Consider the following 27898-nt stretch of genomic DNA (forward strand, 5'->3'; position numbering starts at 1 on the left):
CTTAGGGTATTGCCATCAAACTCAAACGCAGCCCCTGAGAAGAAATCTGTCTGTGTTGCCAAACATTTAAAAGATGTGGAATAATCAAGAACTTGAAATGTATGTTCCTCCTGTGTATGTTAGTGAAGGCATTCAACAGATTATCTGACAGTGTGTCTGTGTGATGCAAGCACTGTCTTCTGTCTCATCCCAGTCAGTCATTGACCACTAACAAGCACAGGCACAAAGGGTCTTGGAAAACAACATATGGGCTGGATTATGCAGGAGCAGGTAATGTGAAGGGGGACAACAAGGCTGTTAGGAGAAAGCACGGCAAAGCATGTGGCAGCTGACTTGGTGTCCCCTTTTCTGCAAGCCAGCTGCCTTATCCTGGGGGGCTTGGCAAAACAGGAGTGAGCTAAAACAAAGCGGCTGGTTGTGGTGATGGGCTGCATTGAAGAGGCACTGCACTTCCCAAGTGGGATCTGGTGGTGAGATGGAAGATGTGTCTGCTCTCCTGGTGCCCCACAGGTACCCCCTAAGCATCTCTTGAAACGCGTGCTTTGGTCTGAATGTAGCAAAAACATTTTTCCATATGTTGAGGTTTAACCCCAGCCGGCACCCAAGAACCACGCAGCTGCTTGCTGGCTCCCCCTCACCCAGAGGGATGGGAAGGTAGATTGGAAAGGAATGTAAAACTCGGGGGCTGAGATAAGAACAATTTAATAGGTAAAGCAAAAGCCGTGCATGCAAGCAAACCAATTCATTCACCACTCCCCATGGGCAGGCAGGTGTTCGGCCATCCCCAGGAAGGCAGGGCTCCGTCACGTGTAATGGTGACTTGGGAAGACAAACGCCGTAATGCCAGAAGGCCCCTTCCTCCTTCTTCCCCCAGTTTATGTACTCGGTATGATGCCATATGGTATGGAATATCCTTTTGGCCAGTTTGGCTCTCCTGCCCTGGCTGTGTCCCCTCCCAGTTCCCTGTGCTCCCCCAGCCCTCTGGCTAGCAGGGCCCAAGGAACTGACAAGTTTAGCATAAACATCACCCAGCAACAACTAAAAACATCAGAGCCAGAACACAGCACTGCACCAGCTACTAAGAGGAAAATTAACTCCATCCCAGCTGAAACCAGGACACCGTACATGGATGTTCAGTGCGTAGAAATAGCACCTGGGGGAGAGTAGTCAGATGTCAGGCTGAAAGGGAAAGGCTGCTGTCCCGGAAAGAATGTAAAGGGCCCGAAGAGGTGGGAAGCAAGGGGAGTGTTACTGTGGCTTAAAAAACCCCAACAGCACAGCCTGAGTGCCCACGGAGTCAAAGCCGAAGTGGAATCCAGCCTTTATCCTTGACTGGGAGCATCTGGGAAGGGGGCTGGGTCTGAAGGAGGAAGAGCGGGGCGCGGAGGAGCAGCGTCGGGAGGCGCTGGCAGCGGCCGTTGCTGGAGACGGCGCTCTCGGGGGTGCCCGGGGAGCGGGGGTGCCCTGCGGGTGCGGTTGCTGGAGGGTGACCCGGAGCGGGGAACGCAGCGCTGCGCCCTCCCCGCGCCCCCTCTGGGCAAGCGTGGCCGGAGCCCCGGCCGGCCGGGAGCGGCGCGGTGCCGGGGGCGGGGGCAAACCCCCGCTGCGGGGCGGGGGCGGGGGGCGGCGGCACCGGCTCGGGCGGCGCGCGGGGACGGTGCACCCGCAGGGGGGAGCGCGGCTGGCGCCGGGGGGCGCCGTGCGCGTGCAGGGGGGGCCGGCGGCGCCCTGTGCGGGGCCGGTGCGGGGCCGGGGCCGGTTCGCGGGGCGGCCATGTGCACCCGCCCGCCCGCCCGCCGCCCGGTGGGGGGCGGCCCTGGCCCTGGCGGGCGGTGCGGCCGTGGCGGCCTGGGCCTGGTGGGCCCGGGCGCGGGACCGAGCGTGCCAGCGGAGCCGGACCGCGCCGCCCGCCGCCGACCAGGTACCGGGGCCGGGCCGGGGCGGCGGGTGAGGCCGCGGGGGCGCGGGGCGCCGGCGGGGCCGCTCGGCGGGGCTGCGCTGGCAGCGCGGCGGGGTGGGCTGGGCGGGCGGGCCGGGCCGCGGCCTCCGCTGGCCTCCCCTGGCCTCCCCAGCCCCGTGCGGCCGCGCCGGGCAGGCCGGCCCGGCTTCCCGGCGCCGTGCGCTGGTGCCCGGCGGGCCCCGTCTCTCCGCCGCTGTGCAGCGGCTGTCGCTGTTCCCTCCGGAGCCCCACCGAGCTGTGCGCTGCCCCGGCCACCCGGCTCAGCCTGCTGCCCCTCGCTTTGCAGGGTCAGGGACACGGCAAGCAGATCCTGGTGCTGGGCCTGGATGGGGCCGGGAAGACCAGCGTGCTCCAGGCCCTGGCGACCAACCGTGGCAAGCGCAGCGTGACTCCCACCGAAGGCTTCAATGCCATCTGCATCAACACCGAAGAGACCCAGATGGAATTCCTGGAGAGTGAGTGCACCTGTTTAGTACGGAACATAGAATCAGTTCCTGTCCTGTGCCCTAGGGGTCGGTCAGGCCCGTGTTTTCAAAGCTCCAAGTTCCCTTATGCCTGCTCAGATAATGTGAAATTGTGATTATTTTCTCCTTGGGGATTCAGCTTTCCTACCCTGCTTTTTGAAGGACATGATAGACTTCGTGCTAGAGAAGGTCTCAGTTCGTTCAGCCGTGTCCTCCAGGGAGTTCTGCTCCCAGAGAGGGAAGGGTAGCAAGCCTGGTGGCATTAAACCAGCCCAAAGCGGAGGTCTCCCCAGTAAGCCCTGTGTCGTGGTCCTTGGCCAGTGGGCCAGTGTGTGTTGTACGGTTTCCCCTTGTGGCTCATGCCTGGCAAAGGGCAAGAGCTGAAGAAGAGTCAATAGCGTGAAAGAAGAGAGGAGGAGGAGAAAACCTTCATACTTTTTTGTTAAAAGCCTCATAAGCTGTGTTTTCTAGTCTTTATTGGCTTGTGAGTGTTTGTAGGTTTTTGCTGAACTTTCTGTGTTGTCCTTAGCACTGATTTTTGGGTGTTATCTGTGCCTGCAGAGAGCATCTATGATGCTGTTGGAGTGTCACAGCTATTCTAGGTGCAGCTAGCCGGTGGGGAAGGTAGAGGCCCTGCAGTCGCATCAGTCCCTGGTACAGAGAGGCTGACAGCCTCATCGGTGCCTGCCTTCTGTGGGGGCAGAAGCTGCTCTTTGTTCCTGCTGTTTCTGCACTTCACCGTACCAGTGCTTGACTGGCTCAGTTAGCAGCTAGCCCATAGACACCTCTGTACCTTTGTCAGCAGGCCTAAAGGAGTTGTGCTGTTCCCAGGTAAGTTTTTGGGTTGTGAGGAGGAGGCCACTAAGGCAGTTTTATTCCTAGTCCTACTACCATAGGAATCTCTGCAGTGGCTTGGGGAAATCATCCCTCCAGAGATGCCTGTAGTCTGTGTCTCTCTCCTAGGAGGTATGAGATAGCTGTGTTTCCTATGTGGAAGTGCTTGGTCTAGCCGAGCCTGGAGAAACCCACACTATCTCTGCTCCTGCCTGGGCATGGCCTGGGCCCAGTGCTGCACACCCCATGGCAGAACCTGTTGTTTCTGAGTCGTCCTTCCCTCTCTGGTCCAGGTTGGTAGTGACTGAGATGTGATGGCTGCAATCAGACCCATGGGAAATGAAATGTCTCAGGCCAGTTTCAGCCAGGTAAATCCGTGCATGGCTCTCTAATCCGGTTACTTACTCAGTCTGCACCATCGCCTAGTCCAGGGGTTAGCAGCCTATGCTGTGATCATGTGGCACAAGGTGATCAGCAGTCAGCAGGGTTTTTATTTTGCTGGCTTAGACAAACAGGAAACTGTTCCATCCTTGTACCATCATATAGATAAGTGAGTGGTACTTTGTCTCTGCAAGGAATAGGAGCTCTTGGCTTCTGCTGAGTTCTTACTGGTTTGGGAAAAAGAAAGAGTTCTCTGTGAGGTTGCTGACCCCTGGGTTATGCTATGCATGAATGCACTTAACAAAGGGAATGGTGGTGAGCCCCCACAACACCACAGTACAGAATCAGAGGCATCTGTCCCAAGTGTGATGTGTCAGTCACAGCCCTTTGTCTCCTTTCTGCAGTGGCAGGTTTGTAGTTCTGCCTGCAGAGACGCTGGGGCTCTTGAAGAAGAGGTGGACATGCCCTGCTTCCCCTGCTACATTCTTGAAACTACTGAATCATTTTGACTTAAGCGAAAGCAAAATGGCTTTGAAACAGAACAGAGTCACTGAGGGCAGTAAAAGATGGCTGACCGGCCAGTCAGTTTTTTAAAGAGCTCCTGTGTAAGGCAGGAGACAGTTATAGGCAATCCCAGATGTATTGCTTTGAAAACTTGCTATTTTTGGGAGGCTTACCCGTGTCTTTTGAGCACCTCGGTACTTTTGAGTGAGTGGTTCTGCGGTGTACTTAGGAGAAGACCTGGAGAGCTGAAAACACATCGGAAATATTTAATATACTGTTAGCTAGTCCCACTCCTATTAAGCTCAGCAAACTCCCAATGGGAACAACAATCTCGAGTAACTTTCTGTATATGGTTTCACCACAGAATTGTTATGAAGCCTGGTTTTGAGGGTGGATGGTTTTCCTCTGTATCCAGCAGAGAAGAACCGAGGTAGAAATGTATCCTGTGCAAAGGCTTCTCCCAAGGATTCCCTGAAGAGTCTGCTGGGGCTTGATTTTTCTCTCTTCCTAAGCACCTCTGGTTATTGACGGTATGAAAGCTGTGGGAGTTGTGAACTAGTCCCTAGTGTCACACAGATCTGATGAGAGCTCTCCCCACCTCAGAGCTAAATGTCTTCTTTGGAAATTGTAGGCCTGCGTTGTCTTAAGATGAGGTGGATATGTGGAGATAGGTTATATGGGGACATTCTCACGTGGTGTTTGTGGACACTGACCCTCTTTCTACTCTCCCTACTTGCTTGAGAGCAAGAACCAACAAGGCAGAAAGCAACCATAAAGAATCTGAGTCCAGAATCCTCTCAATGGCTTAAAATGGAAAGATATCCCCACCCCCCCGAGCATACACATATGCCTGCGTGAGACTTGACAGGAAAAAATAAAGCTATTTCCAGTCTCCTATACAGTAGCCCAAATACCTTGAGTTTTGGTAACCCAAATACCTTGGGTTTTCAGCTCGGGGCCTGCTGTCAGCACCTCGGGGAGCAGTGCTGCTTGGGTTACTTGGTGAATCCTGTGCTGCTGTCTTCTCTTCCAGTCGGGGGCAGTGAATCTCTGCGTTCCTACTGGAAGATGTACTTGCCAAGAGTGCTGTTGCTGATCTATGTGGTGGACTCGGCCGATCATGCCCGACTGCCTGTGGCGAAACAGCTGCTTCATCAACTGATCCAGAGCAACTCCACCCTGCCGGTGGTGGTTCTGGCTAACAAGCAGGTATGAGTTCCCTGCTGCTAGCTGAGCTTGGGCTGGCAGCAGCTCCAAAACCAGCAACAACACCTTTCAAAGGAGACTTTGTGCTAGTAAGGAGGCCACGTGGCTGGGAGCTGAGGGTCTTTCTGGGACACCTGTTGACGCCAAAATAAAATAGTGTGAGGTTGAATTTTGGACCTGCAAAATGCAGGTCCTGTGCTCGGGAGATGTGCAGAGCTGTGGGTGGAAATACTGGTGGAAACTGCTGTAGAGTTGCAAGGTTTGAGAGTTGCAAGGGAGAGGAGTTAGAATGGGAGTTAAGTTTCTGTTCTGAATATCTGTCTAGAAGTGCTGCTTTACCTAGCAGCAACTGAAAAGTGAAGCACTTGTCTGGTTGGTTGCTCCTACGTCTGCTGCTGAAGCATGAAAGAGCAGCTTTCTTCCCAAGGCAGTGCTTTCTCCTGAGATCTTTGTGAAAGTGTCAGTGACTGGTGCTATACCTAGAATATAGTTGTGCCTGTGGTATGTTCAGGTGACAGAACAGCCCCCGGTTTTTATGCCCAGATTTTCTTTTAGGAGTGCCATGTGCTCAGTTTGCTTCATGTTGTTACCTCCTAAATTTCTAGTAACTTAGGCATGTTGCTAGTAGTCGTTTGTGTTACTCTTGAACACGAGTGCAAGCTTTGGCTTCATGAAACACAAATCTTACTATTGATTCTCTAGGTCCCAGGGTTAGAAGTGCTGGTAGCTGAGAAGGTATGCAGGGTATGGCTCTTGTATGTTTGCCCTGTTCTTATAACTCTGTGCTAGGCGCTTGGTGTCTTGGGCCAGCAAGACTTTTGTCTGCCTTGTACTGGAAGTCTTCCATTGTTCTCAAAAACACTGGAATTACTAGAAACAGAACTGTACCCATATTTCTTTGGGAAGAAATTAGTTAAGGATGAACATCTTTCCCCGCCTGAAGTATTTTAGGGCATGGGAACTTGATCTTATAGAAGGTACCTAAGAATGGTGCCCCCAGAGCCTTTGAGACACTTCCCCTCCCTGGACAAAAGCAGCAGCTCAAAGTGGGAACAGCGCTGCCACCTCTTGCAACGCAGGAATGGTGCCGCCGCCTCTTGCAGCTAACAGGCTCATTTTGGTTTTGTCTTACCAGGACCTCGAAGGTGCATATTGCATCACCGATATCCATGAGGCTCTGGCACTGTCTGATATTGGGGACAAGAGAAAGATGTTCTTGATTGGTACTCACGTGGCTGAAGATGGCTCCGAGATCTCCTCCGGCATGAAGGATGCCAAGGAGCTGATAGCGCAGCTCATTTTGGAAACACAGTGACAACTCTTCTCCTACAATGTGGTATTTTTAGCTGAGGGAAACAAGGTGTTAGTGTTTGGTCACTTTGCCACATGGTGACTGAAATGTTCAGGTATCTTTTCCTTGTGGGTGTGGAATTCCTCTGGAAAAGATGTCTAATTGGTAAGAAAATGTAATTTATAGTGGTTTGAAAATACATTTGAAAAGTAGTCTATTTTTTAGCGTATTTGTAGGGGTAAATTAGTCTCTCAGACAGTAGAGTTAAGGGGATATATAGCTTAGGTGGGCTGAGATGTCTTCTTGCCAGGTGGGAATCGAGCATTGATTTCAAAGGAACAAAGTCGTATCCAGTGAATTTAACCTGGGTTGATGTCTCAGGCTAAAATTCAAATACGTTTACTTCACAGGTTTTACAGAACCCTGTTAACAGTGGTGTTGTGTTAAAAAGGAGACCTTGCTTCTTGACAGTGTCAGAAATTTAAAGTGCTGTGACTAGTAATTTTGACAGTGACAATTTTTGTTGTTGCTGTACTGGAGCCAGCTTTTAAGGGAGTGGCAAACCAGTAATCTGTGGAAATTGGGTTGGTTACTGCTTCTTCAGTGGGTAAGAACAAGAAAAATGAAAGCAATAAGATATGAGGTGTTTCTTTGCCTACAGGGGAAAAACAAAACTGTAATTTAAGGTAGTGACTGGAAGCGTTTAAGTTAAATTGGCACCAAAGGTGGGAGACTCCCTCATCAGGCTGAGCGGCTTATTTCAGTTTAGTCCAGGTTGTCCTCGAGCAATCAGCCTTACATGTGAAAAACCTGTTGTTTTTTGAAAGTAATTCCTGTTAGCGTAGCAGCTGAGGAATGTGAGTGGCTGATGTGTGTCACTCTCCCGGTGTCCTCATAATTACGCTCCAGGAAGCGTGATCCAGGAGCAGATCTGTCAAGGACCTGACTTGCAGCTGTGTTTATTGTATGAGCATTTTACGGTTTTGTCCTTTGGAACAGATGCATAAAGCAGAAAATTTTGCCCTAACCAGTGGTCTGGGCTTCATTTACTCCAATGAGGAGTGCTGCTGGGGACCCTGGAGGCCTTACTCGGATGGCCGCCTTTAAAGCAGGTCTCACCTTTAGACCTGGGAGCTCACGCCGTGGTGGTGGCCTGGCCCTGTGCCGGTGGGTGGGGATGAAGTGGCGGAGGCAGTGGGGCAGCCCTTCCCGCTCTGGTGGCATCTCCCCCTGGCCCTGGCCCCTCCCCCAGCCATGGCAGGTCTCGGGGCTGTGATGGCAGGAGGGCTCCTGGGCACGGCACAGCTGGCGGTGCTGGCAGCCCCCTGGCACTGTAGCTGAGAGTGCCTGCTGGGCAAAGCGATGCCAGCCCCTGGTGGGGCTGCAGCCACCGTCAGGACACGTGGCTCCCCGAAGTTGCCCCTGGTTTCACCATGGCACTGGTGTCACCACATCTGTAGTTCTTCTGTTGCCCCCCACCCCTAAAACATGGCAGCTTGTTTCGCATTGCTGCGGAGTCCCGGTTTAGTACGGCTGCTGGTCCCCCAACGCTCTTGAAACGTCCCCTTCAAGTGCTTGAAGACAGGAATAAGGGGCGGCCACACTGAGGCAGGTGGGAGCCTGCGGGTTAGCAGTGGGTGCTGTGACTCGTCCCAGGGGGAGGGTGCTGGTGAGGGGAGGTGGTGCTGGGGTGCTCTGTCCTGCAGCCTCGGGGGCTGCTAGCACCCCTGGAGAGGAGCATTTCGTGGGAGAGGAGCACTTCATGTGCAATCGCGCTGCTGTGCAACTGCACCGGGAAGCTGCTGGGGAAACCCAACACAAATACCTGCAAGCAACTGTATCCTAAGGAGATGCACAAAGTTAATCTGCCTTGTGATTATTTCACGCTGAAGAGCAGGCAGCCCGAGCTGCAGAAGTTACCCAGCCTTTAAATTCACCTCTTCTTGTCTTTGCAGCTTCTTGTTACTTGTCTGCAAGCTCATGCCACAGGTAAGAAACCCTCCCAGGCTCAGCCTCCTGGCTGGTGTCCAGGCTGTGCCCCACATCTCTCAGGGAGGTCTCAGGGATTTACTTTGAGCGGTGAGTTGATATGTTGGATGACGCGATGATAAACACACAGAGGAAATGATGCCTGGTTTTGCCCTTGCCTCTGCTTCTCATGACAAACAACTCTGTCCTGCTTCTTCAAAATGGAAGCTGGGACTCTGCTTTACGAGGAATTGGTCTCAAAGGGACCTGATCCCCCTTAAGCAATGAGTCTGTGGGCTCAGGGGCAGAGGGGAGGTGTGTCTGTGTCTGTCTGCAGCAGAGTTTTCCCTGCTGGCAAGCACAAAAGGCAAAGGCTCCCCCAGGGCTGTCCCCTTGTGAGTGAGGCAGCTTAACTCTGTCAAGTTGCAGAGCTGCTGCAGGTGCATCCTGTGTGGGTACCCCTGTCTGTCCAGAGCTTTCGCCATGATAAAAAAGTAGAGAGGAATCTTTTTTTTTTTTTTTTTTTAGTTGGAAAACAACAATTGTCAAGTGAGTTGAGGGATCTGATTTGGATGTATGTGTGACTCATTCCTTGGCTGGGTCATGGTGCAAGCTTTGTGCAGCAGTGACCAAGGCAGCAGTGTGGGTCACGAATGCCACGTGCACTTTGCACGGGGTTTGGCTGTGGATCTGTGACAGCAGTGGAGGAAAAGCAATGAGCCTGCCTGCAGAGACGGTGCCAGCTCTGCGACGCTGCTAGGCTGAGGGGGACACCTTCCTGTGGTAATCCTTTACCTCCTTGCACCTTTGCAAGGAAAAGCCTCTGGGGAACTGCTTGGGAATGAACAGCTGAAACTCATTTTTGGCTCCTGAAATGACGGCTGCCTTCATGAGCATGTCCTGTCTTGAACTGGTGGCAGGGTGCCAAAGTCCTACAGGCAGTTCTGTCTGTGGGATCTTAATGGGAGCCGTGTTTGCAGTGCTGGCTGTGACCGGCGGTTAGGTGTGATGGGGAGATAACTCAGCAGGCATCTTGCAGGAAGCGTGCGCCGAGGATGCTCTAACAGCAGCCTGCCATTGCAAGGGTCTCTGTGGTGCTGAGCTCTCTGGCAAGTGTTTGTTAGGGCTTGGCGTCTCACTAGAGGTATCTGCTCCATCAGAGAAACCACAGTGTGTGCCCAAAGCATAGACTGTTTTCTGTCAGCAAAGCATCTCTGTTGGTGTCCCTGCTCCTCTGTAGAGCTATGCGGCTTTTTTTGCCAAGTGATACTAATCAGGGAAGCAATACCCCAGGCTTTCACCTTCTCTGCTTTTTCCACGGTGGGGCACTTGCACAGCTGCCTGCGTCGTGTGGTTGTCCCCCAACTGGCTGGGGGCAGGCACCTGCAGCCCCAGTGGCTGGGTATAGGCTTGGTCCATAACACCAGGGAATTCTGCAACGCACTTGTGGCACTGGCATTGTCTTGTCCTTCTCTTTGTACCGCGGCTCACAAAGCACAAGTGCTTCCCAGCCACTGGGATTTCGAGCCAGGGACACTTGGTCAGTAGGAGCAGACTGTGATATCTGATCTTCCTGAAAGGTTTTGGTCTGATGAATATTCAGTAAAAACATTTTTAGTGCTGTTCCTAGGGCACAGACCATTTGTGTTCCTATGTCTCTATAGCATCTAAGACCTCTGTGCTAAATAGACTGAAATAAAATGATAAATAAAAAAAAATACATCTTCATCTGTGTTCCCAAAGCCATGTGGGAACAGTGCTGTCTCCATGGTGTCTTGCAGTAAACCACAGGAGTGTTGATAACATGTTTCTGTTTGTCTGGGCTCCTGTGGGCTGGGAGATCATCCATCTCCTACCTGCTGGTGTTGCATGGCACGTTATTAATCAGAAAAGTACCTTCCCCCTCTCCCTGCCATGGCCCTAAGGGACCCTGCAGTGAGGGCAGAATTGCAAATTCATGTCTCTGCAATCCAAGAGATAGCACAAAAATCCACGGGCTGGTGAGTTCACCAGATTAAATAGGTGGTAAGTTACTTGGAGAGAGAGAGATACCCCTTAATTGCACTCTCGCAAGGGATGGAGGCAGAGGGAGGGGGATTCAAGAGCGGCTTGTATGGCCTTGAGTACAGCAGTAGCTTCTTTATGCTTTGTTGGTTGAACTGTATGTTTAATGGCATGTTTGGCCTTTTCTGCAATTTCGACAGGGTACAAGAACTTGCAGAACCCAAGAAAACAGCTTTTGCAAATGATCCCAGGGGAGCTGGTGCTCAGACAGCCCTTGCACGAAGGCTGGGGACTGATGTGGCCTCAGCCAACACAGAACTTTTGCCTTGTCTTGCTGCTGTGTTCCCCTCGAGTAGAAGTGGCTCCAAAACCCAGATTGAGATGTTCAGTGCGTGAGGGGCTCTCTTCAGCTTGGTCTTTCTTGTTTTCAATCCAAAAACTGGGTTTGACCCAACTCTTGCCTTTGCTGCCCCACCTGCGGAGACCCATGGAGATGTTGTGGGGTACGATGGTGCTGTGGTGCAAAGAGACTGGACCTCATCGGACCCACAAGCTGCTGTGTCCTGAAGGACGTGGTCCGGCATTAGCAACAGAGTTGCTGTCTGCATTACACAGTCAAACTATGGCTTGACAAGCCAGAGCAACAGTCTCTTGATAACATCTTTTCTCCCCTGTCTGGATGTGGGTCATTGTGCTCAAAAAAGGCTCCACAAACTCATCGTCATGCTGTTCCCTGTCCTGACTACCCTGGTACCTTCTCCCACCGTGGCCTCTCTCTCAGTGGAGGGTGAGCAGCTCCAAATTTGCCCTGGGCACAGGAGGGTAACCACTAACGTGCTGCAAAACCTCACCCACTTTCCATGGCACACCCTGGCTGTAACATTATTGTTATTTTTGCTGTCATACCTGTGGTATAGTTAGGTGGTAATGGTGAGGCAAGAAAAATGCAATCATGAAACTCCCCCAGGGGTTTCAGAGATGTAATGAAATGACCCTTTCTGCGCATCTACTGGTAACTGTAAAATCAGACTCATAACTTGAAGGCTCTTTCCTTTTTGAGTTGGCAACAACCACCTGGACAGCATTAGGAAATTCAGTGCCAGAGAGGGTGAGTACTTAGGCAGCAGCACTATAGCTGCAGGGAGCCACGAGGACTGTGCGTGCATCCCATCCTAGGCAGGGAAGGATCACCCCAGCAAGCACATTTCACACTTGTGCATGTTTCTAAAATTTCACACCCTTGTTGTTCTTGCTAGGCTTGTGTGGGGAAACCAGGAGACGATCTGGACCCTCTCATGGGGAGCTGTGACAGCTCGACCATCATCAAGAACAGTGACGTTGGCCAAACCCAAGTGAGATTTTGGCAAGCACCAGTGCAGGTCAGTGATGTGGTAGCACATCCTGGGGAAGGAGGCAGCTCAGAGGTGTTCTCTAATCGGGGGATGTGCTGGCTCCCAGGGGAAGGGGAGCGTTGTGGTTTAAACCCTACCAGCAACTAAGTACCACACAGCTGCTTGCTTGCTCGCTCCCCTTTCCCACCGAGGGATGGGGAGGAGAATCAGGAAAAAAAAAGGTAAAACTCAAGGGTTGAGATAAGAACAATTTGATTATTGAAATAATATAACAGTAATAGCAACAACAATTGTAATGAAAAGGAGAGAGAAGGGGAGGGGAATAAAATTGAAAGGGAAGGGAAAAAAAAACAAGTGATGTACAATACAGCTGCTCACCACCCACTGACTGATGCCCAGCACGTCCCCGAGCAACGACTGGCAGGCCCTGGCCAAGTCCCCCCCAGTTTATTTCAGCATGATGTTCTGTGGTATGGAATAACCCTTTGGCTTGTTTGGCTCGGCTGCCCTGGCTGTGTCCCCTTCTGGTTTCTTGTGCCCCTCCAGCCCTCTCACTGGCAGGGCCCAAGGACCTGAAAAGTCTGTGACTTAGTGTAAACATTACCTAGCAACAAGTAAGAACATCAGCGTGTCATCAACATTATTCTCACTCCAAATCGGCACTGCACAAGCTACGGAGAAGAAAATTGACTCTACCCCAGCTGAAACCAGGACAGGGAGATGCCATGTCCCTCTCCTTCCACTGCTGCCCCACAGGGAGCTCTATGCCCTGAGCCCCATCAGGCTGTGCTTGGAACAGTGGTTGTCTGTAGCAGGGAATAAAGTGCTATGGGAGCACAGTTAACCCTGAGTGCTTGACTCTCAGAATTAGGAGGAACTGGGGGTTACTAAGTTTTGGTGCCTTTTTCCTTCCTCATGCCTGCTTCCTGGCTGTGGGAAGGGCTTCTGCAACATGTGGTTGTTACTGGTCTGCTTAGAGCTCTGGGTTTGGATCAGCTGCCACAGGAGCCAGCCCTGATCTCAGTCTCCAAGCACATGGGAGCATGTTCCTCTGCTGTAACAAACCTCCCACAGCCAACAGCTCTGCTCTGGCTTGGAGGCAGAGATGTCATGTGCATGCATGTATGCCTTGATGGAAACATGTATGTGTCACACCTGTGCCTATAGAGGGACTGTCCCTAGAGTGTTCCCTGTCTGTATTGGGGCTGATGCAGCCCAGCCAGGCACCTGGGCACAATTAGTGATCCCCTGCATCCTTTTGGAGCCTGGCCTAAATCTTGAGGATAAAGGTTAGGAAGTGCCATGAGCAGAGAAATCTCGCAGCATCCTGGAAAGAATCCAGGTCTCTTGCCTCGTGTTAAACCTCTGCTGTCACTGCATGGTGAAAACCGAGCCCGTTTGGCAATAGGAGTGAAAAATTATGTAAAAAATGTAAACTTCGGTGGTGCTGGGTGATGCTGCATTACTTGAAGAACTCATCTGTAGCTCTGTTGGAGGGGGTGAAGCTCTCTTGGAGACGGGATGGTGGTTGCTAGTCTGTAAGAAGTCCTAGCAATAAGAATGGAGATGAAACTGTGTTGCATTTCTGGCTTCCCCCTACCTGGAGGGATGTCAAGACACGTGTGTCTGTAGTTTTTTTCCCTCTGCCACTGCCATCGGTTCAGGGGCTGTCATCCTCCTGAGAGCTTGTGCCTCTGACTAACGGTGCCTGTCTGACAGCCCTTTCTGCTCACCTCTGTTCACCTCTTCCTTGGTGATGACGGGCATCTTCCAACAGTTGTGGCTGTTGGAAAGCTGGATGAGCATGCACTAGGCTAGCCTTGGGAGATCCCAAGATGAAAGGAACTGCAAGAGCACAAGGTGTTATTAAGCCATTGCAACAAAGAGGTTTCTAAATTGGCAGAGCTGAACAACAGAGATGCTGCCAGGTTCGTGTTGCAGAGTGGTTTCTTGAAATGGTCCAGGGAAAGGCCTAGACTTTGAAAGCAATGTACTGAGAGCGCTTAAAAGAGGACTCTGAATATGCAAATGGCATTTACCTTTAAAGTCAGGAAATGTCAAGTGTAAATGCCCATTTGTTCATGGCTTTTTCATGTGCACCAGTGCCAACTTTTGTACATGCAGCAGGCACGGATGTTTAACCAGACTTAGGATACCATCTGCTAGGATCACGTTCTCTGTGAGTTGCCTTTTACTAACTCTTCTGTGCTGTTCCTCAAGATCTGTCTTCTTGTACAGCTGCAGATGGGAATCAATGATCTGGGACTGTCCTCCCCTAGTAGATTTTTGCTTCCCTTCTGATCAGCTGCAGAAGTTGTCTGAACATAAAAAATACTAGGCTGCTTACCTGCAGCAAAGGTGGGAGGCCAGAGAGCCGATAGGGTGCTGCAGGTAGGCCCTTGGGTCTTGTAGCATCAGTGCAACTTCAAAGTGATAAATACAGGAACAGAGGATGGGTATAACAGAGGGCAAAATGCAGAGCAGGGGCTCCGCTGGGATTGGGACCTCTGGATTCTTGCATGGGATGAGTGGCGTCTACACTGGAAATGGCCACAAGATAAAGCTGCCTTCTACCGCAGCAAACATGAGGCTTAAACATCCCAGCGGCAACCTGGTTTAACTGGTGTGGGAGAATATCCGAGCGGCGATGCTGTGACTCTTGTTTCCAGACCTCACCAGTCCCCTGCCCAGCCCATCTCACCAGCTGCACTGAGCAGTAAGGCCTCCCGACAGATCCTGGATCTTGCCCGGCCAAAGGTGCTGCACCCAGAGTTCCTGCTGCCCAGAGGGGTGAGGAGGTGACTGAGGGACATTTAGAGGGGACAGTGATGTAGCAAACTGTCCTGAGTTTTTACACCCTGCGTCCTGCCCATGGATGTGCTATGGAGGGGAGAAGCTGCCTGGTTCTGCTGGGGCTTGTGTGCAGAGAGAAACTGCCTTTTTGGGGCGAGATGCTGCCTTTGAAAGCGAATCTCCCTGCTGAGAGACAGAAAACAGCCAGGCTGGAGCAGCCTAGAATAGCAGGAGAGCCAAGGGAGTCATCTGGGCTGCATCCCCTGATAAAGCAGCCTGGGAAAGTGGAGAAACCTGATAGGAATGGGCTGTTTAGCTCCCAGGGAGTACAGGCATGTTTGTACTTGGGCAGCTGTGCTCCTATCTGTGTATGCAGGGGACATGAGCCTGCAAACACTATCTATATTTTAATAGTGTTTTACCAGAAGCCTAATTTAGAGACATATTTCTGAACTCGCTCCTTTCAGGCGGGTCATTGCTTTGGCAGGGGTGAAAGGGCTGGGGGCAATCTCCGATTACGCTCATTTCCATGGCAAAGGCTAGGCTTTCTGGATGGAGTCTCCCGCTGGGAAATAAGTCAGGCTGTGCTGGAGCGACCTTGGCATCTGTAACCAAAATAAAATAGGGGAAGAAGTCCCATGCTGGAGCAGTAATCACTTTTGCTGTAGGAATGCAGTTAACTACACTAGCACTTTTACCCTGAAATCTGAACCTCTTTCCTTTGCAGGAAAATGATATTATTTCAGCCAGGAAGATGAATATGAAAAACATTATGCTGAAAGAAATTTCTCTGCGCTTTCACCTGCCTTCACAGGCTCTCATTACAGGCATTCCTCTCCTGGCTGTGAGTGGGTGACAGCGGGGGAAAAAAGTGATACTGGCTAAAACATACAAATCCCAATAGTGCCAAAATTACCTGATGGTTCAGGTGAAAGAAAAATAATGGGTGCTGAGAAAGTAGGAGCGTTCCTTCATGTGCCCATGTCTGCAGACTAAGGGTGCTGGGAGCCCACCCCTTTGGGAAGGGAGCGTGTCCCTGTGGGCTGCTGCGGTGAGCTGTGTCCGCACGTCCCTCCTCCATCCTTGAACCCATGCAGGTGCCAGCACGGGTTACAAACATCGTGGCCTTGGCCAGAGCATCCTCCCAGTTCCAGCATCTCACAGAGCCCTGGGTCAGGAGGGTGAGCTGCTGCTATGGGTGCAGCTTTCCTGAATCTGTCATTCGTGGGGAAAGGCAGCATCACCTGAAGCTTGCATGGGAGGGCACAGGTGCTGCTGGCACTCCTCATGGCAGCCCTCAGCATGCTGTTGTCTGCACGGCTGAAGTAGCTGCTTCCTGGGCTGGAGAGCAGGACTCACCCTCCATCCAGAGCATGAACTGACCCCCAGAGACATCCCCAGAGAACAGCAGACCTGTGCCTAGCCTGCAGCTGTGGGGATGGGGGGAGGTGAACAAGTGTCTAATTGGGATCTCCAGTGCTGGGGGATGAGGTGGATGAAGGACTGTGAGAAAGAAGAGGCTGGAGGGCAGGCGGTGGGACTGGCCGGACAGTGGTTTCTCCTTTCACAGCTTGTCTGGTGCCAGACACAGCTGTGAGCAGGATCATGTCCCATCTGTGTGCAGTTAGTGGCTGCGAACCTGAGTACTCTGAGTTGCAGGCTAGTCACCCTTGAATGCCAGAAGCGTGTTAAGGACCTTCCTCCCTGTTCTTCCACACGTTTCCAAGTTGGCTCAGGAGGCAATTGTGAGCCCTTGGACCTTGGAGCTGACTAGGGAAAAGAGGTTGCATTCTGACTGTGTGCTCTTGTGGGATGCTGAGTGGCCAGTGATGAAGGCTGCAAAGCATGTGGTGGCCACACCAAGGCTTGTGAAACTGGTCCAGCCTTGCAAAAGGTAGGTGCTGCTCCCCTCCCGTGGGGAGATGATCAGCTGTCAGCCCATTTTGTGCAGGCCATGGCACCTTGTTGGTTTGGGTTTGGCCAGTGTGATCCAGGCACTGCCCTTCCACTTCCAAAATGTGTGGATTTTACATGGTTGGGTGTGCTAACGCTACATGGATTGTGATTTTAGAAGCATTTTTCGAGGTGGAAGTAGGATCAAAAAAGAATAAATAGGAACTTTCTAATACCAGTAGGAATGATTGGTTGGGACTTCTTAATTATTAGTTGCAATTATAAAAAGCAACCAGCTGACACATAGCACAGTGTAGCACATTAATGCCACCCAGCATGACTCATCTGGCCTCAGCCTGGGCTGCTGGACGTGCTGGGTGGGATGTTCCAAAGAGGGTGAGGGAATGCCTGGCTGGGACAGCTTCACTGAGAGGTGGGGCAGCCCCTCTCACTGGTGTGCTGGTGACAGCAGCGAAGGCATGGCCGCTTTTGTCCTCCCTTGAGGAGGTGGAGGTGTGTTAGCTGGCCGGCCGCTTTGGGAGCTGGCCCTGCTCCGGTCGGAATTGTCCAGCCCTGTCCTTGCTCCCCCCGGCCTCCCGCAGGCTTGGTTCGGTGTGACCCAGATGGGTTCACGGTGAAGGACACTGCTAAGAAGGCAGCTTGTCCTGCTCGGATCCAAGATTTGGCTCATCCAATTAACCACTGAGCTCGCCCAGAAACACAACCCACTGCTGGTGCCAGCTGCCCCCGCCACCCCTCGGAACATCCCCTTTGGGCTGGGCTGTGGCTGGAAAACCTCCTTGAACTTGGCGCAGAGGCAGCACCCAGCAGCAACACTTTCTTACAAGCATCTGGGGAGTTACATAAAATGGTCATTCCTTAAGGCGAAATAGTCACTAGGGGAAATGAGCAGGATTTGACATAATACGGGAAGCCCTCCCCCTAGGACAGGTTATGTCTGGAGTTTCTCTCTCTTATTTTTTTGCTGTAATAGTGAAAGAAGTAATGAAACAACTGCTGGGGGAAGCCAGCACAAGAACTGTTCTTTCACACGAGGAAGTGTGGCAAACCAAGGCCGACAGCACACAGTAGGTTGATGCAACACAACTTCTGACCTTGGGTTTCAAAATTTTTGCTAAAGTTTAGAGATCTTCTTAGTGAGACTCAAAGGTTTGTGCTTGTGGCAGAAGTAGAAACACGAAAGGCTGCAAAATTCCAGATCCAGGCCTGGATTTGATAAGGTGCAAAGCTTTTGTCCAGACTTTGGAAACGTTGGGGTGGCATGTGCATGGAGTCGGCTTGGATCTGGGACCCGTTTTCTCAAACGCCTGGAGAATGGGCAGATCCAGCCTTTTGCTTTGCATGCAGCTTTGATACAAGTTACCCGGGCAGGTTAAATCTCTGCGTTTCAGTTACTCAGTTGTGTGACCCTGGGCAAAATAATGGAGCTCTGCACTGGGATTTCTGGAGCCTAACTCAAAAAAGCAGAGTTCACCTCGGTGTAAGGGAGAAGGCACATTGCAAACACTAAGGAGAAAACAGATACCGGTGCCAGACTCTGCAGAACTAACTCTGAGCTCCAGTCGAGTCTGAGTGTGAGTCAGTTTGGCAGCTGGATTGCAGGGGAATGCCACAACCTGTGTGGGACATGGCAAGGGAGATTGATTTTATCTGTGTCCTATGGGTTTGGAGTGCTTCGCGCTGGCAGCCCAACTGCTGGTGAGGGGCTGGAGACACTGAGGCAGGAGAGATGCTCTCCAGCAAGGGACAAAACCCATGAATGAGAGCATGTGGCAGTTTCAGTGCCAGTGTATCTTAATCTTCCCTGTGTTAAAGCTGATTCTCCTTCCAAAGGAGTAGAGGCAGGTGACCACAAACCAGAAGAGGATTAATCAGAGGATCTACTAATTGATTCAATAATCCACTTAAGCAGAGGATTTTTGAACCCTTTGAACAAGGTAAGGTCACTGGGAAACAGCGATGGTTATTTTTTAGCCCATGCATTGTTCTGTCCCAGGATGGATGAGGGTCTGGGCTTTGTGCAAGAGCCCCAGCACACCTCCATCCCTCAGGCTTGAGAATGGCCAGAAGGAGGTGGGGGTCTGGCCTCTCACCCTGCGGAGGAACCCGGCACCACCAGCCTCTGCCGCCTCAGGGCTTGGGGGCTGTGTGGGCTGCCATGGATGGACCTGTGGGTGCCCTAGAAGAGGAGGTTGCCCATGTCTGTGGGCTATCCCTGTGGTAAGAGGGAAAACATGCAGTTCCCGTTGAGGTTGCCTTGGAGAAGAGTTGCCCTCCCAGAGGAAGGAGTCTGCCTCCTGCCATTGGGGCAGTGAGCACAAGCAGGGACATAACACAGCTCCTTTCACCAAAAAAACTTCTTCTTTATTAATGCATTGGGAAAAAAAAAAATAAAAGCCCAGTTCTTTCCCTGTGGTGACCTTTAACAGAAATGTGAGGAACGTTCAAGGGGGGCTTGGCTTGGTCTGGTTATGGTGTAGGCACTGATTTGCCAATATCCAGAGCTGACTCAGGCATCTTGACTTAAGATCACCTGAAAAACATCTGCTTTTCCAGATGCCCTCCTCTCTGGATGATATTAAAGCTAGCACACATACTTTGACTCTATTGATCATAAGGAAAAGAACCTTTTTTTCCCCACTTCTATGTTTGAACCTTTCAGGACAGCTTTTCTGCAAGCCTGGGACAAGGGCATGAGATTGCCTTGCCCTCTGCAGCTGCTGTTAATGGATGGAAATCACTAAACAGGTTATGCAGCCATCAGAAGCTGTATACACACACATAGATATAGATATATAATTTTTTTTCCTGGTTATGTACACTTTAAATAAAACTTATGTTAAATAGCAGGGTATTACTTTGTATCTCAAAACCTATTGCAACAGAAGAACCCCAAGGAAACCCACTCTGAAGAGCTTCAGCATCATTTACATCAGGCTTGGGGATCGGAGCAGCATCCTCTAGTCCCTGACAGAACCGCTTTCTGAGGGCAGCCCTTCAGACTTCCTCCACTCTGCCAGGCGCTGCTTGAACCACTTCTGGAGAAAGAAAAAAAAAAAAAACCAAACAAACCCAAACACAGAGATTGAGTGCTCTGGGCTGCAAATAACCTTGCTGAAGGTGCAGATGTAGTCAGCACGTGGGACCAGGCGAGGGAAACTCATGGTGCTGCTAGCTTGTAGAAAGGTGCTGCACTGTTCCCAGGCAGCACAGGCAGCAGGACAGCTGCTTCTCACCAAACGGGCTTGTTACCTAGGTGTGCACTCTCAAACTCGTTTCTCTTGCTCACTTCAGACCTTGACGGCATGAGTGGGTCCTTATTTTATTGCTGTGAGTCCACGTTTTTCTTGCAAACAGAGTAAGAGTTTGGGTAAGGAGCTGCTGGGTGGTGTCAGTTTAAATGGCTGGAGCAGTGAAACAGTCACTGCTGGTCCAAAAATTACAGGAATCAAAAGCTGGCCTGCTTCAGAAAGGATGAGAGACAACACAGTGGCTCTCAACAAATTTAAGAACAAATAGATTTAAAAAATGGGTTAAAGATTATCTTAGTCCTCAAGCAATATGCATGGCTACATTATTCTGTAGTAATTTAACATCTCTAAGCCAATTCCCGGAGCTGCTGATGCCACTTGAACACAGCCACAATTTCAAATATCAGATAAAATGCAGCTGCATAAAGCCACACTACCTCAGTAAAAGGAGAAATACAACGTGCGTGCCGGAAGCACAGCTCAGCCTCTTGTTTGGGAATGTGCCTGTGATTTGCTTTGTTGCTGTTCGTTTTGTTGCTATATTTGTTCATGGCTGTTTTTGAAGCTATTGTGGTCTGTAATGGCACAACCACGGCACTCTCTACAAGCAGCTCCAGCACTAATGCTGCTTTGGACCACATCCAGTCAGATGATTGCCTGCCCAGCCTCCTCCTGAAAATTTCCCTTCCTGCCCCAAACCATCATCTCCTGTTGACTCAATAGCTCTTTGCATCTCATTTTTACTAATCTTTTTATTAAAATAGCTGGTATATCTAGTCGATAAAGCACGCCAGATGTCAGGAGCAACGATTCTCTGTGCCATACGCAATGCAGGCACTTTGCAGCTTACCATCCCAGCCTCAGTCCTGTCCCTAACATGACCTTCATCTCCAGATCTCTGGGAGCACCCTGGATTCATAGTGAAGGTGGCTATCAGGGAAGATTTTAAGACATCTCCAGAGGTGTCCTGGCATATATGGCCTGTGTTTACAACTTGCTTTAGGGAAAAAAAAAAATGAAGCAGTGCCATTTCTAAGGAAGAAAATGTATTTCAGGGGTACTGCCTCCTTGCTGCCTCAAACAAGCAGTGGTACCTGCCTGTCACAAATGCCAGAAAGGAAGGGTCTCCTTGGTCTCCTTTTCCAGTCCATCCAAGGGCTATCAGTACAATGGGTGTTATACCAGCATCCTTCCCTGGGACAGATGAAATGGGGCCATTGCCAGCTTGTCTCTCCTATCTCCTTTGGCTTTGCCCAAAGAGAGCCAGGCTTGGCAGCTCTCTGCAAAATGCTGCTAACTTTTCAGTGGGTTGGATTTCTTTTCTATACCCATCAATGCTGCTCTGGGTCTAGTGGAGCACAGGACTTGGTGGAAGTCCCAGACCGTGGCAGTCTGTCCCTGTGAAGGGACATCTGGAGGCCTCTATGTCTCCTGGGGAGGCTGAAAGTCTTGCCCAGTATCTGGCCTTGGGGATGCTGAAGTAGCTAATTGCAGGGAGGGTGCGTGTGCACAGCCGGAGCGTGTCCCATGGCACAACCTGCAGGAGTTGCATCTATCCTGTATCTGCTTTAAAATGATCGTAGTTTCTTCAGACTATAAAGCCAGCAGTGGTTTAGGCACCTGAGACTATCAGAAGTGGGTTGGAAGGACAGGACAGCATGCCTGGGTTGTATATTTGGGGCTCCACAGACAGCTGGTGACCTTCAAGGTGTGCCCTTGTTCTGGCTGTGGGAAGCACTAGTGTGGTCTCCAGGCAGGCTGGGGATGGGGCTCCCAGGCAGGGTGGGCACAGGGGTCCCAGGGGGGCACAGGGCTGCTGTGTGGGAGGCCACGACAGTGAGTGAAGGGGCTGCAATTACAGGGGAAAGGGTCTTTGGGGATGCAGGGGCAGGAACATGTGAGGAATGTGGGTACAGGGTGGCTGTGGGGGACACGGAGATGCAGTGGGGCAGTAGAGCCCTGTGGGTGCAGTGTGGGTTTAGGGGTGCAGTGGGGGTTGCAGAGGTGCAGAGGAGACTTGTGGATGCAGTGTGGGAGGTGGTAAGGGGTATGCAGGGTGCAGAGCGGTGCAGGAGTGCAAGTAAGGAGCAAGTAAGTGGGGAGCATGAGAGGTGCAGAGGGTGCAGTAGGAAGCATGTGGGGGGACAGAAGGGTGCTGGGAGTATGATAAAGAGCTGGGGATGGGATGAGCAGGAGATGCAGGGAGTGTGTGGGGCACAGCGGCACACAGGGGGAGCAGGGCTGGTGCCAAGGCAAGGGCGAGGGGCACACACTCACCAGGGTCTGCTCCTCAGAGAGCCCGGTCTCGGCTGCGATGAGGGACAGCGTGGTGCCGTCAGGATGTTTGTTCACCTTGCTGAAGTTGTACTCCAGGATCTCCAGCTGCTCCTCAGTGAGAGTCACTGGCTTCTCAGTGGCCATCTCCTCCTGGGGCAGGGCTGTGGGCCAGTCACTGTGAAGAGGAGCCAGCGTCACTGCCCAAGCTGGGAGCGGCCGGTGAGGCCACAGTTGCTGAGCCCCAGATTTGCCATCCCTGTCCCCACTAGCTCTGCCCCTCCCAGTGGCCTCTGGCCACCTCAGGGCACAAGTCCCGTACCAAAGGCATGCAGGGGAGCGCAGCCGGGAGTCGCAGCCCCCCCAGCAGCTCCTGCCTCGGTTTCCCCGCTGTGGTGCCTGCCCAGCAGAGCTGCCTCACCATCCTCGGCTGGCAGGAAGCAGCAGCCCGTCCTCTGCTCAGCGCTCCCGTTGCTGTATTTATAGCCAGTGTGACTCCCGTGGGGATGATTCCTGTTTAGAGCCATATTTAGGCCTGAGCGTCACTTGGGAGGGATGTCACAGCACCAGGCGTGTTGAGTCGGTTAATTTAAAGACATTAGTTTAAAAAATATTATTCATCTTCTGGGTAAGGGGCCAGTATCTGGCATCCAGCCTAGCATTTTTGGGTTTTCTTTTTCCTTCTCCCCAGCAACCAGGCAAGTTTGTGCAAGGAAATCACAAACCAGAGGACACAGGCTCTTTTGGGAGTGTGGGCTTAGACCCAGCAATCACCCCATTTTCCCTGCTGACCATTGTCCTGGTCCTACTCCTAGCAGCACGGCCAGACATCACACAAAGCTGGCAATGAGCTACTTTGTTTTTACCAATATTTAATGTTATCACGCATGGGCGTAAACAGTCACGTTCCTGACCATCACTCAACTATTTATTTGTTTTTCAGTGTATAAGTGAAGGGTCAGTCCTCGGAGGACCTTACCCTGTGCGTGTCTGTTGCTCAAGCCCTCAGTGCCCTCAGCTGTGGTCAGTGATAGGTGCTCCCAGCAATGGCAGGAGCAAGGGACCCACATTCCCCTCCAGAGTAACTTTTGTCCCACTGGTGCTTTGCACGAATCTCTGGCAGACTTGGCACAAAAGCACAAGCAAAACAAGTAAGTACACCATGGCGAAGTCCCACACCTCTCTTCTGCAGGGCTCCGAGCTGGCTCCCGCATGGCAGAGGGTCGAGCCTGCCAATTCAGTCAACTAAAATGCGAGGCGTTGCCCCCACAAAGCATGCAGGAGTCCCTTGATGCTGAATCATTTTGGTGTTTCCGAAACCGAGCTGTGGGGTGTTGGCGGGGGAGGAGCTGGGTGCAAAAATGTGGCCTTTCTTGATCTGCTCTCCTGCTGTCCGAGCTGCCTGGCCCGTCCCTGTCAGGCGGGCGGTTGGTGTTGCTGGCTCTCGGGGGCTGCCAGGAGCCCTTGGCCCACCTTGGGACTCCTCTGGGCTGCCTGCTGCCTGCCTCCACCTTGCAGTCCAGCTTCTCCTTCCCTTTGGCTCTGGGAGGAACCCGGGCACCTCCATCATGCTGCACCTCTGCTGCGTAGCTTTAAACCCAACTGCTTTCCTCGTTGATGGATAACTCACCTCAGCTCACTGGGTACCCTGGGGTGTACCGAGTGCCCCAGGGCTCTCACTTGCTGACAGCAGTGCTGGGATGGGGCTGAGCTCCGAAACTGCCTTGCAGCTTGCAGAGAGCCAGCTCTGCTATTCACAAGAGGCTGGAGAGAGCTTCTTCTTTGAGCTTTACCTCAAAAAGCAAAGGCCCCACTAAGCCTCGTCTGCAGGAGGTGCTTTGACTAATAAAAGGATCCTTTGGCATTTGAGTAGAGGCTTATAAATAGACCAGGGCTGATTGTGAAACAACCCACTCTCCTTGAGTCACTTGGTAAAACCTGATTTTAACACAGTGGTTACGCAGGGCTGGAGCAGCTCTGAGCATGATGGTGCTGGCAGATGGCATCACCCTCCCCACCCCCCCCCCCCCCCCCCCCGAGATGGGCTAGGGAAAGGCCATCTTCAACCCCAGGTGCTGTGAGCTGAGCTGGCCTTGTCTGCGGAGCGTTGTGGCCACTGGTGTGTGGCAGCAGCTGCCTGGGCTACCCTGGGGTCGGCTCAGTTTGGAGGTGTCCTTAGAGGAAGGGGCAGACAAAGGGCAGTCCCTCACGTCTGTGAGCTGGTGGGGACCAGGTGAACGCTCCTCACCTAGCCTGGGCATTTGGAGACCTCTGGAAAAGGTGCAGGTGGAAAAGGAGATCCCATGGACTTGAGGTGCTGCTCTCCAGCACCGTGGCTGCCAGGCGTTCCAGGAGGGCAAAGTGCAGATGAGGCCAAGCTCAGGCCACAAGTTCTTCATCTGCTCCTTGATCAGCACCCTACGGAGCCACCTGCTCTTCTCCTGGAAAGCCCAGTCACCTCAGGGCTCCTATCAGCTCTGGATCACATCCAGGCTGGGCCAACAGCAGCCACATGTCCTGGTGGCTCATAAATCGTCGTTTGCAGCCTGCTGCATTAATGTACATTAACATGTGTGCATTGATTTGCATAGGGAACATGTGCTTTAACTTTCATGTTTCATCTACACAACTGTTTCTCTTTCTGATAATCTCCAGGTTCCTGAGGCATTTCCCTGTAGGATACAGTATCTTCCAGCTGCTGGCAGTTCAGGGTGCCCCGGCACCCAGGATGTGATGCCTGATGGTTTTCTCTTGTTTCCCCTCTACCCTGCTCTGGAGGGAGAAAAGTTCCTACTTCTGACGGCTGTGAGATGACTTTCAGGAAAAGGTCAAACCTCTGGGGGTCCTGGAGGGCTCTGCAGGTCTCCCCATATTGCTCCATTAGGTCCTGGAGGTCTTCAGGAGCCATGTGGCCCTGTGCACCGTGTGGCACCCAGCATGTGGAACCTCTTGGGTGCTAAAAATGGGATAAATGACAGGATTTGAGGGTACCAGGAGTCCCTAAAAGTCCTGACTGGCCATATGGACCACTGCTCAACTATCAGCTGCTTAAATGGAGCCACATTTAAAGCCAGGCCTGGAACCTGGCCCTCAGGCTGCACAGGACCTCTCCCCTATACAGGAGAGGTGATTTTTCTTCCTTACATTTCTCTAAGCCTGACAGAAATATGGAGTATCACAACTGTTTCGCTCAGCTGCTGAGAAGCACCACTGCTCACTACCTTTTTCTGCCTACATTTTTTTGCAGGCATTGGAAAAAAATGGCTTCTTCGGTGAAAAAGATGTAAACCATCTCTTTGGCTTTCAGAAAGGCTGGGGAGCTGTGGTCATCCTTCAGCTCTGTGAGCAGTCCCATGCCTGCTGCTGTCTCCCCTGGGCAGCATGGGGATGAGAGCTGGGTGGCTGGGGGTTACACACCCAGGCGGAAATGACAACGCCAGATGCACTGTTACAGTGAAACCGCAGCACCGGTGACACCTACTTTGTCCTACGTGTAGAGCCAGAGAGCCCTGGGGAATTCACACTTGGCTCTGCCTGTCTTGGTTTTAGGTGGAGCAACGTGAGAGCAGCCACCAGCCGAAGCTCGCAAGGGGTTCAGGGGTTGCCTGGGCAGCGGATGGCTCCAGCCAGCATCACTGTGTACACAGAGGCTGTGCAGGCAGCACCTGGTGCTCTTAGTGTGGCTGATGGGGCATTTAAATGCGCCTTCAAGGGTCATTTTGGAAGGAGAAGACAAAAGGCAGTGGCTGATAGATGGAAGTTGCAGCAAGAGAAAGCCTGATCAGTTATTGGGGAAAAAGTACTCATAGTGTGGAGGGGTACAACATGGGGACAGGGACCAGAGAGATGGGGGCACCTCCATTCTTGGTGGTCTCTAAAAATCAGCTGGACACGGTCCTCACTGACCTGACCTAGGTAGGAGCAGCGGGGTGGAGAGAGATGTCCCTCTGCAATTATGCTACCTGTGTCCTGTGGTTGCACCCAGCTCCCCAGAGACACCCTGGGGTTACTAGCAGGGCTCCCAGCTCAGCCTTGAGATGGGAGAGGAACATCCCGTCTGTCTCCCACCATGCCGGCCGAGCAGTGCTACTGCAGTCAGCATTTACTCTCCTGGCAGAAAGCAGCCACTTTTCCAGCAAGGACATGGTTTCTGTTTGCTCAGCTTTGCTTTTTTGAACAGCAGACACAATAGCTGGCGGGCTGTGCGGCTTTCTAATGATTTTCTGCAACTGAAGCCCCTGGAAAATTCTCTGAGCAGTAGTTCCTGCCCAGCTGATGGGGCCCCATAGACCCTGCTGGTCTTCTTCACCCCTTCCCCAGTACCCTCCCCACTGTCAGGGCTGGGATCAGGCTGGAGGCACCTGTGTGTGGTTTGAGCTTGCAGCTATTTCCTGCCACTGCAGGGATCAAAATAGCAGTTCTCAATGCAAACGAGCCCTCCTGCCCTCCCTTGCTCTGCTGCAGAGCTGTGTCCTGTCCCAAGCTTTGCTTGTCCTCCTGCTGTGGGATGGCTGTGGATAACATCAGCCAGCATGGCGCACAGGATAAGGTGGGACCGAGGCTTTAAAAATAAACCAGACCCTGCCATAAATAAGGAAAAAACACCTGTCATGCATCCTGTAAACTAGCTGTTCAGCCTTTTAGAGATAACATCGGATGGGAACAAAGCAAATGAGCACAGCGGCTGCCTAAGCAGAGGCAGGTCCCCGTGGTACCCCCAGCCTGGGGTCTCTGCCTGCCTGTGTGTCTCCCTCCCTGCATGCAGCTTTCCCACCACAGCCTTGCTGGGTGCTGCTCCAACCTCTCAAGCACCAGCAAGCACAGGTCAGCTCCTCTTTCCACCCCCCTCCCCATCCCAAACTGCAAATCCACCCCAGCACCCCCAGCTCAAAGCCGGTGCTTACCTGGAGCTGGCACGGACTAGGAGGGTGTAAAAGAAGAACCCCGCAGGTCCTTGGGTGACTGCTTAAGTATCCGCGTGTGTGTGACAGGCGGGGACCTGAAAAACCTGCCGCAAATCACAGGAGCTCCTGGGATCCACAGCCACTCTCTGGGCTGGTAATTCAGGTTTGGCATCCACTCTCCTTGGCAGGGCTCAACGCATGGTTGGTGCACGCTGCGGGTCTCTGCGGACGGGTGGCACCGGAGTCCTCGGGTCTTGTCCCACCACGCTCTGGGCTGGTGGCCGTCGTCCTGCGGGTGCCGAGCGAGGGCCGCTGGGGCTGTTTCCTGCAGGGGTACAGGAAGGGTGAAGGCGGGGTGAGGCGGAAACCACGCTCAGCCGCTCATCTGTGCTCCAACCGAGCCCGCCTGCCCCCACGGGGGCCCTGGGGTCCCCACCGCTGCCCCCTTGGCCAGGCTGTCACCCGCTGCCCTGCTGCGGGGACCCCGGCTCCTGGCTTTGCTGATGGAGCACGGCAGCAGCCATGACAGCGTGGGGCTGGCTTCTCATCTCACCATGTTGCCCACAAAATGGTTTGTCCAGGTGTAACGTTCTTGACCCTGCTGTCACCTTGGCCAGCCCTGTGATCCTGCCAGGCTGGGTATAGGGGGGGCAGGACCGGGTCCTGGGTCTGACCTGCAGCTGTAGCCCACTGAGACACAGGGCAGGAGCGTGGCTGGGGATGGGGAGAAGGGCAGGGCATCCTCTTCTGCCAAATACCCGTGCTCTCCTCGGTTAAAGCGCCCAGGAGCCTGCGGTT

The 27898-nt window shown here is 52.5% G+C and overlaps 2 protein-coding genes across 4 annotated transcripts; one reads left to right on the forward strand and one right to left on the reverse strand.

Annotated features, from left to right (window-relative positions):
- The first annotated feature begins 1699 nt into the window (after positions 1-1699).
- ARL9 (ADP ribosylation factor like GTPase 9) lies at positions 1700-7667 on the forward strand. The gene is made up of 4 exons (XM_040599825.1): positions 1700-1921; positions 2247-2415; positions 5177-5352; positions 6485-7667. Exons 2-4 carry the CDS (start codon positions 2400-2402, stop codon positions 6662-6664), a joined length of 372 nt encoding a protein of 123 aa, XP_040455759.1. The 5' UTR covers positions 1700-1921; positions 2247-2399; the 3' UTR covers positions 6665-7667.
- Positions 7668-19457: 11790 nt separating this feature from the next.
- On the reverse strand, positions 19458-27420 carry HOPX (HOP homeobox). 3 transcript variants are annotated; one of them, XM_040599838.1, is made up of 3 exons: positions 27101-27420; positions 22200-22374; positions 19458-19709 (listed from the first exon to the last, which is right to left on the reverse strand). In XM_040599838.1, exons 2-3 carry the CDS (start codon positions 22341-22343, stop codon positions 19632-19634), a joined length of 222 nt encoding a protein of 73 aa, XP_040455772.1. In that variant the 5' UTR covers positions 22344-22374; positions 27101-27420; the 3' UTR covers positions 19458-19631. The 3 variants fall into 3 exon arrangements, with proteins under 3 accessions (XP_040455772.1, XP_040455787.1, XP_040455779.1); XM_040599853.1 differs by lacking the exon at positions 27101-27420 and adding an exon at positions 22618-22703; XM_040599845.1 differs by lacking the exon at positions 27101-27420 and adding an exon at positions 22519-22622.
- Between the last annotated feature and the right edge of the window lie 478 nt (positions 27421-27898).

The sequence above is a fragment of the Falco naumanni genome, chromosome 1 (assembly GCF_017639655.2).
Source record: "Falco naumanni isolate bFalNau1 chromosome 1, bFalNau1.pat, whole genome shotgun sequence".
Lineage (NCBI taxonomy): Eukaryota > Metazoa > Chordata > Aves > Falconiformes > Falconidae > Falco > Falco naumanni.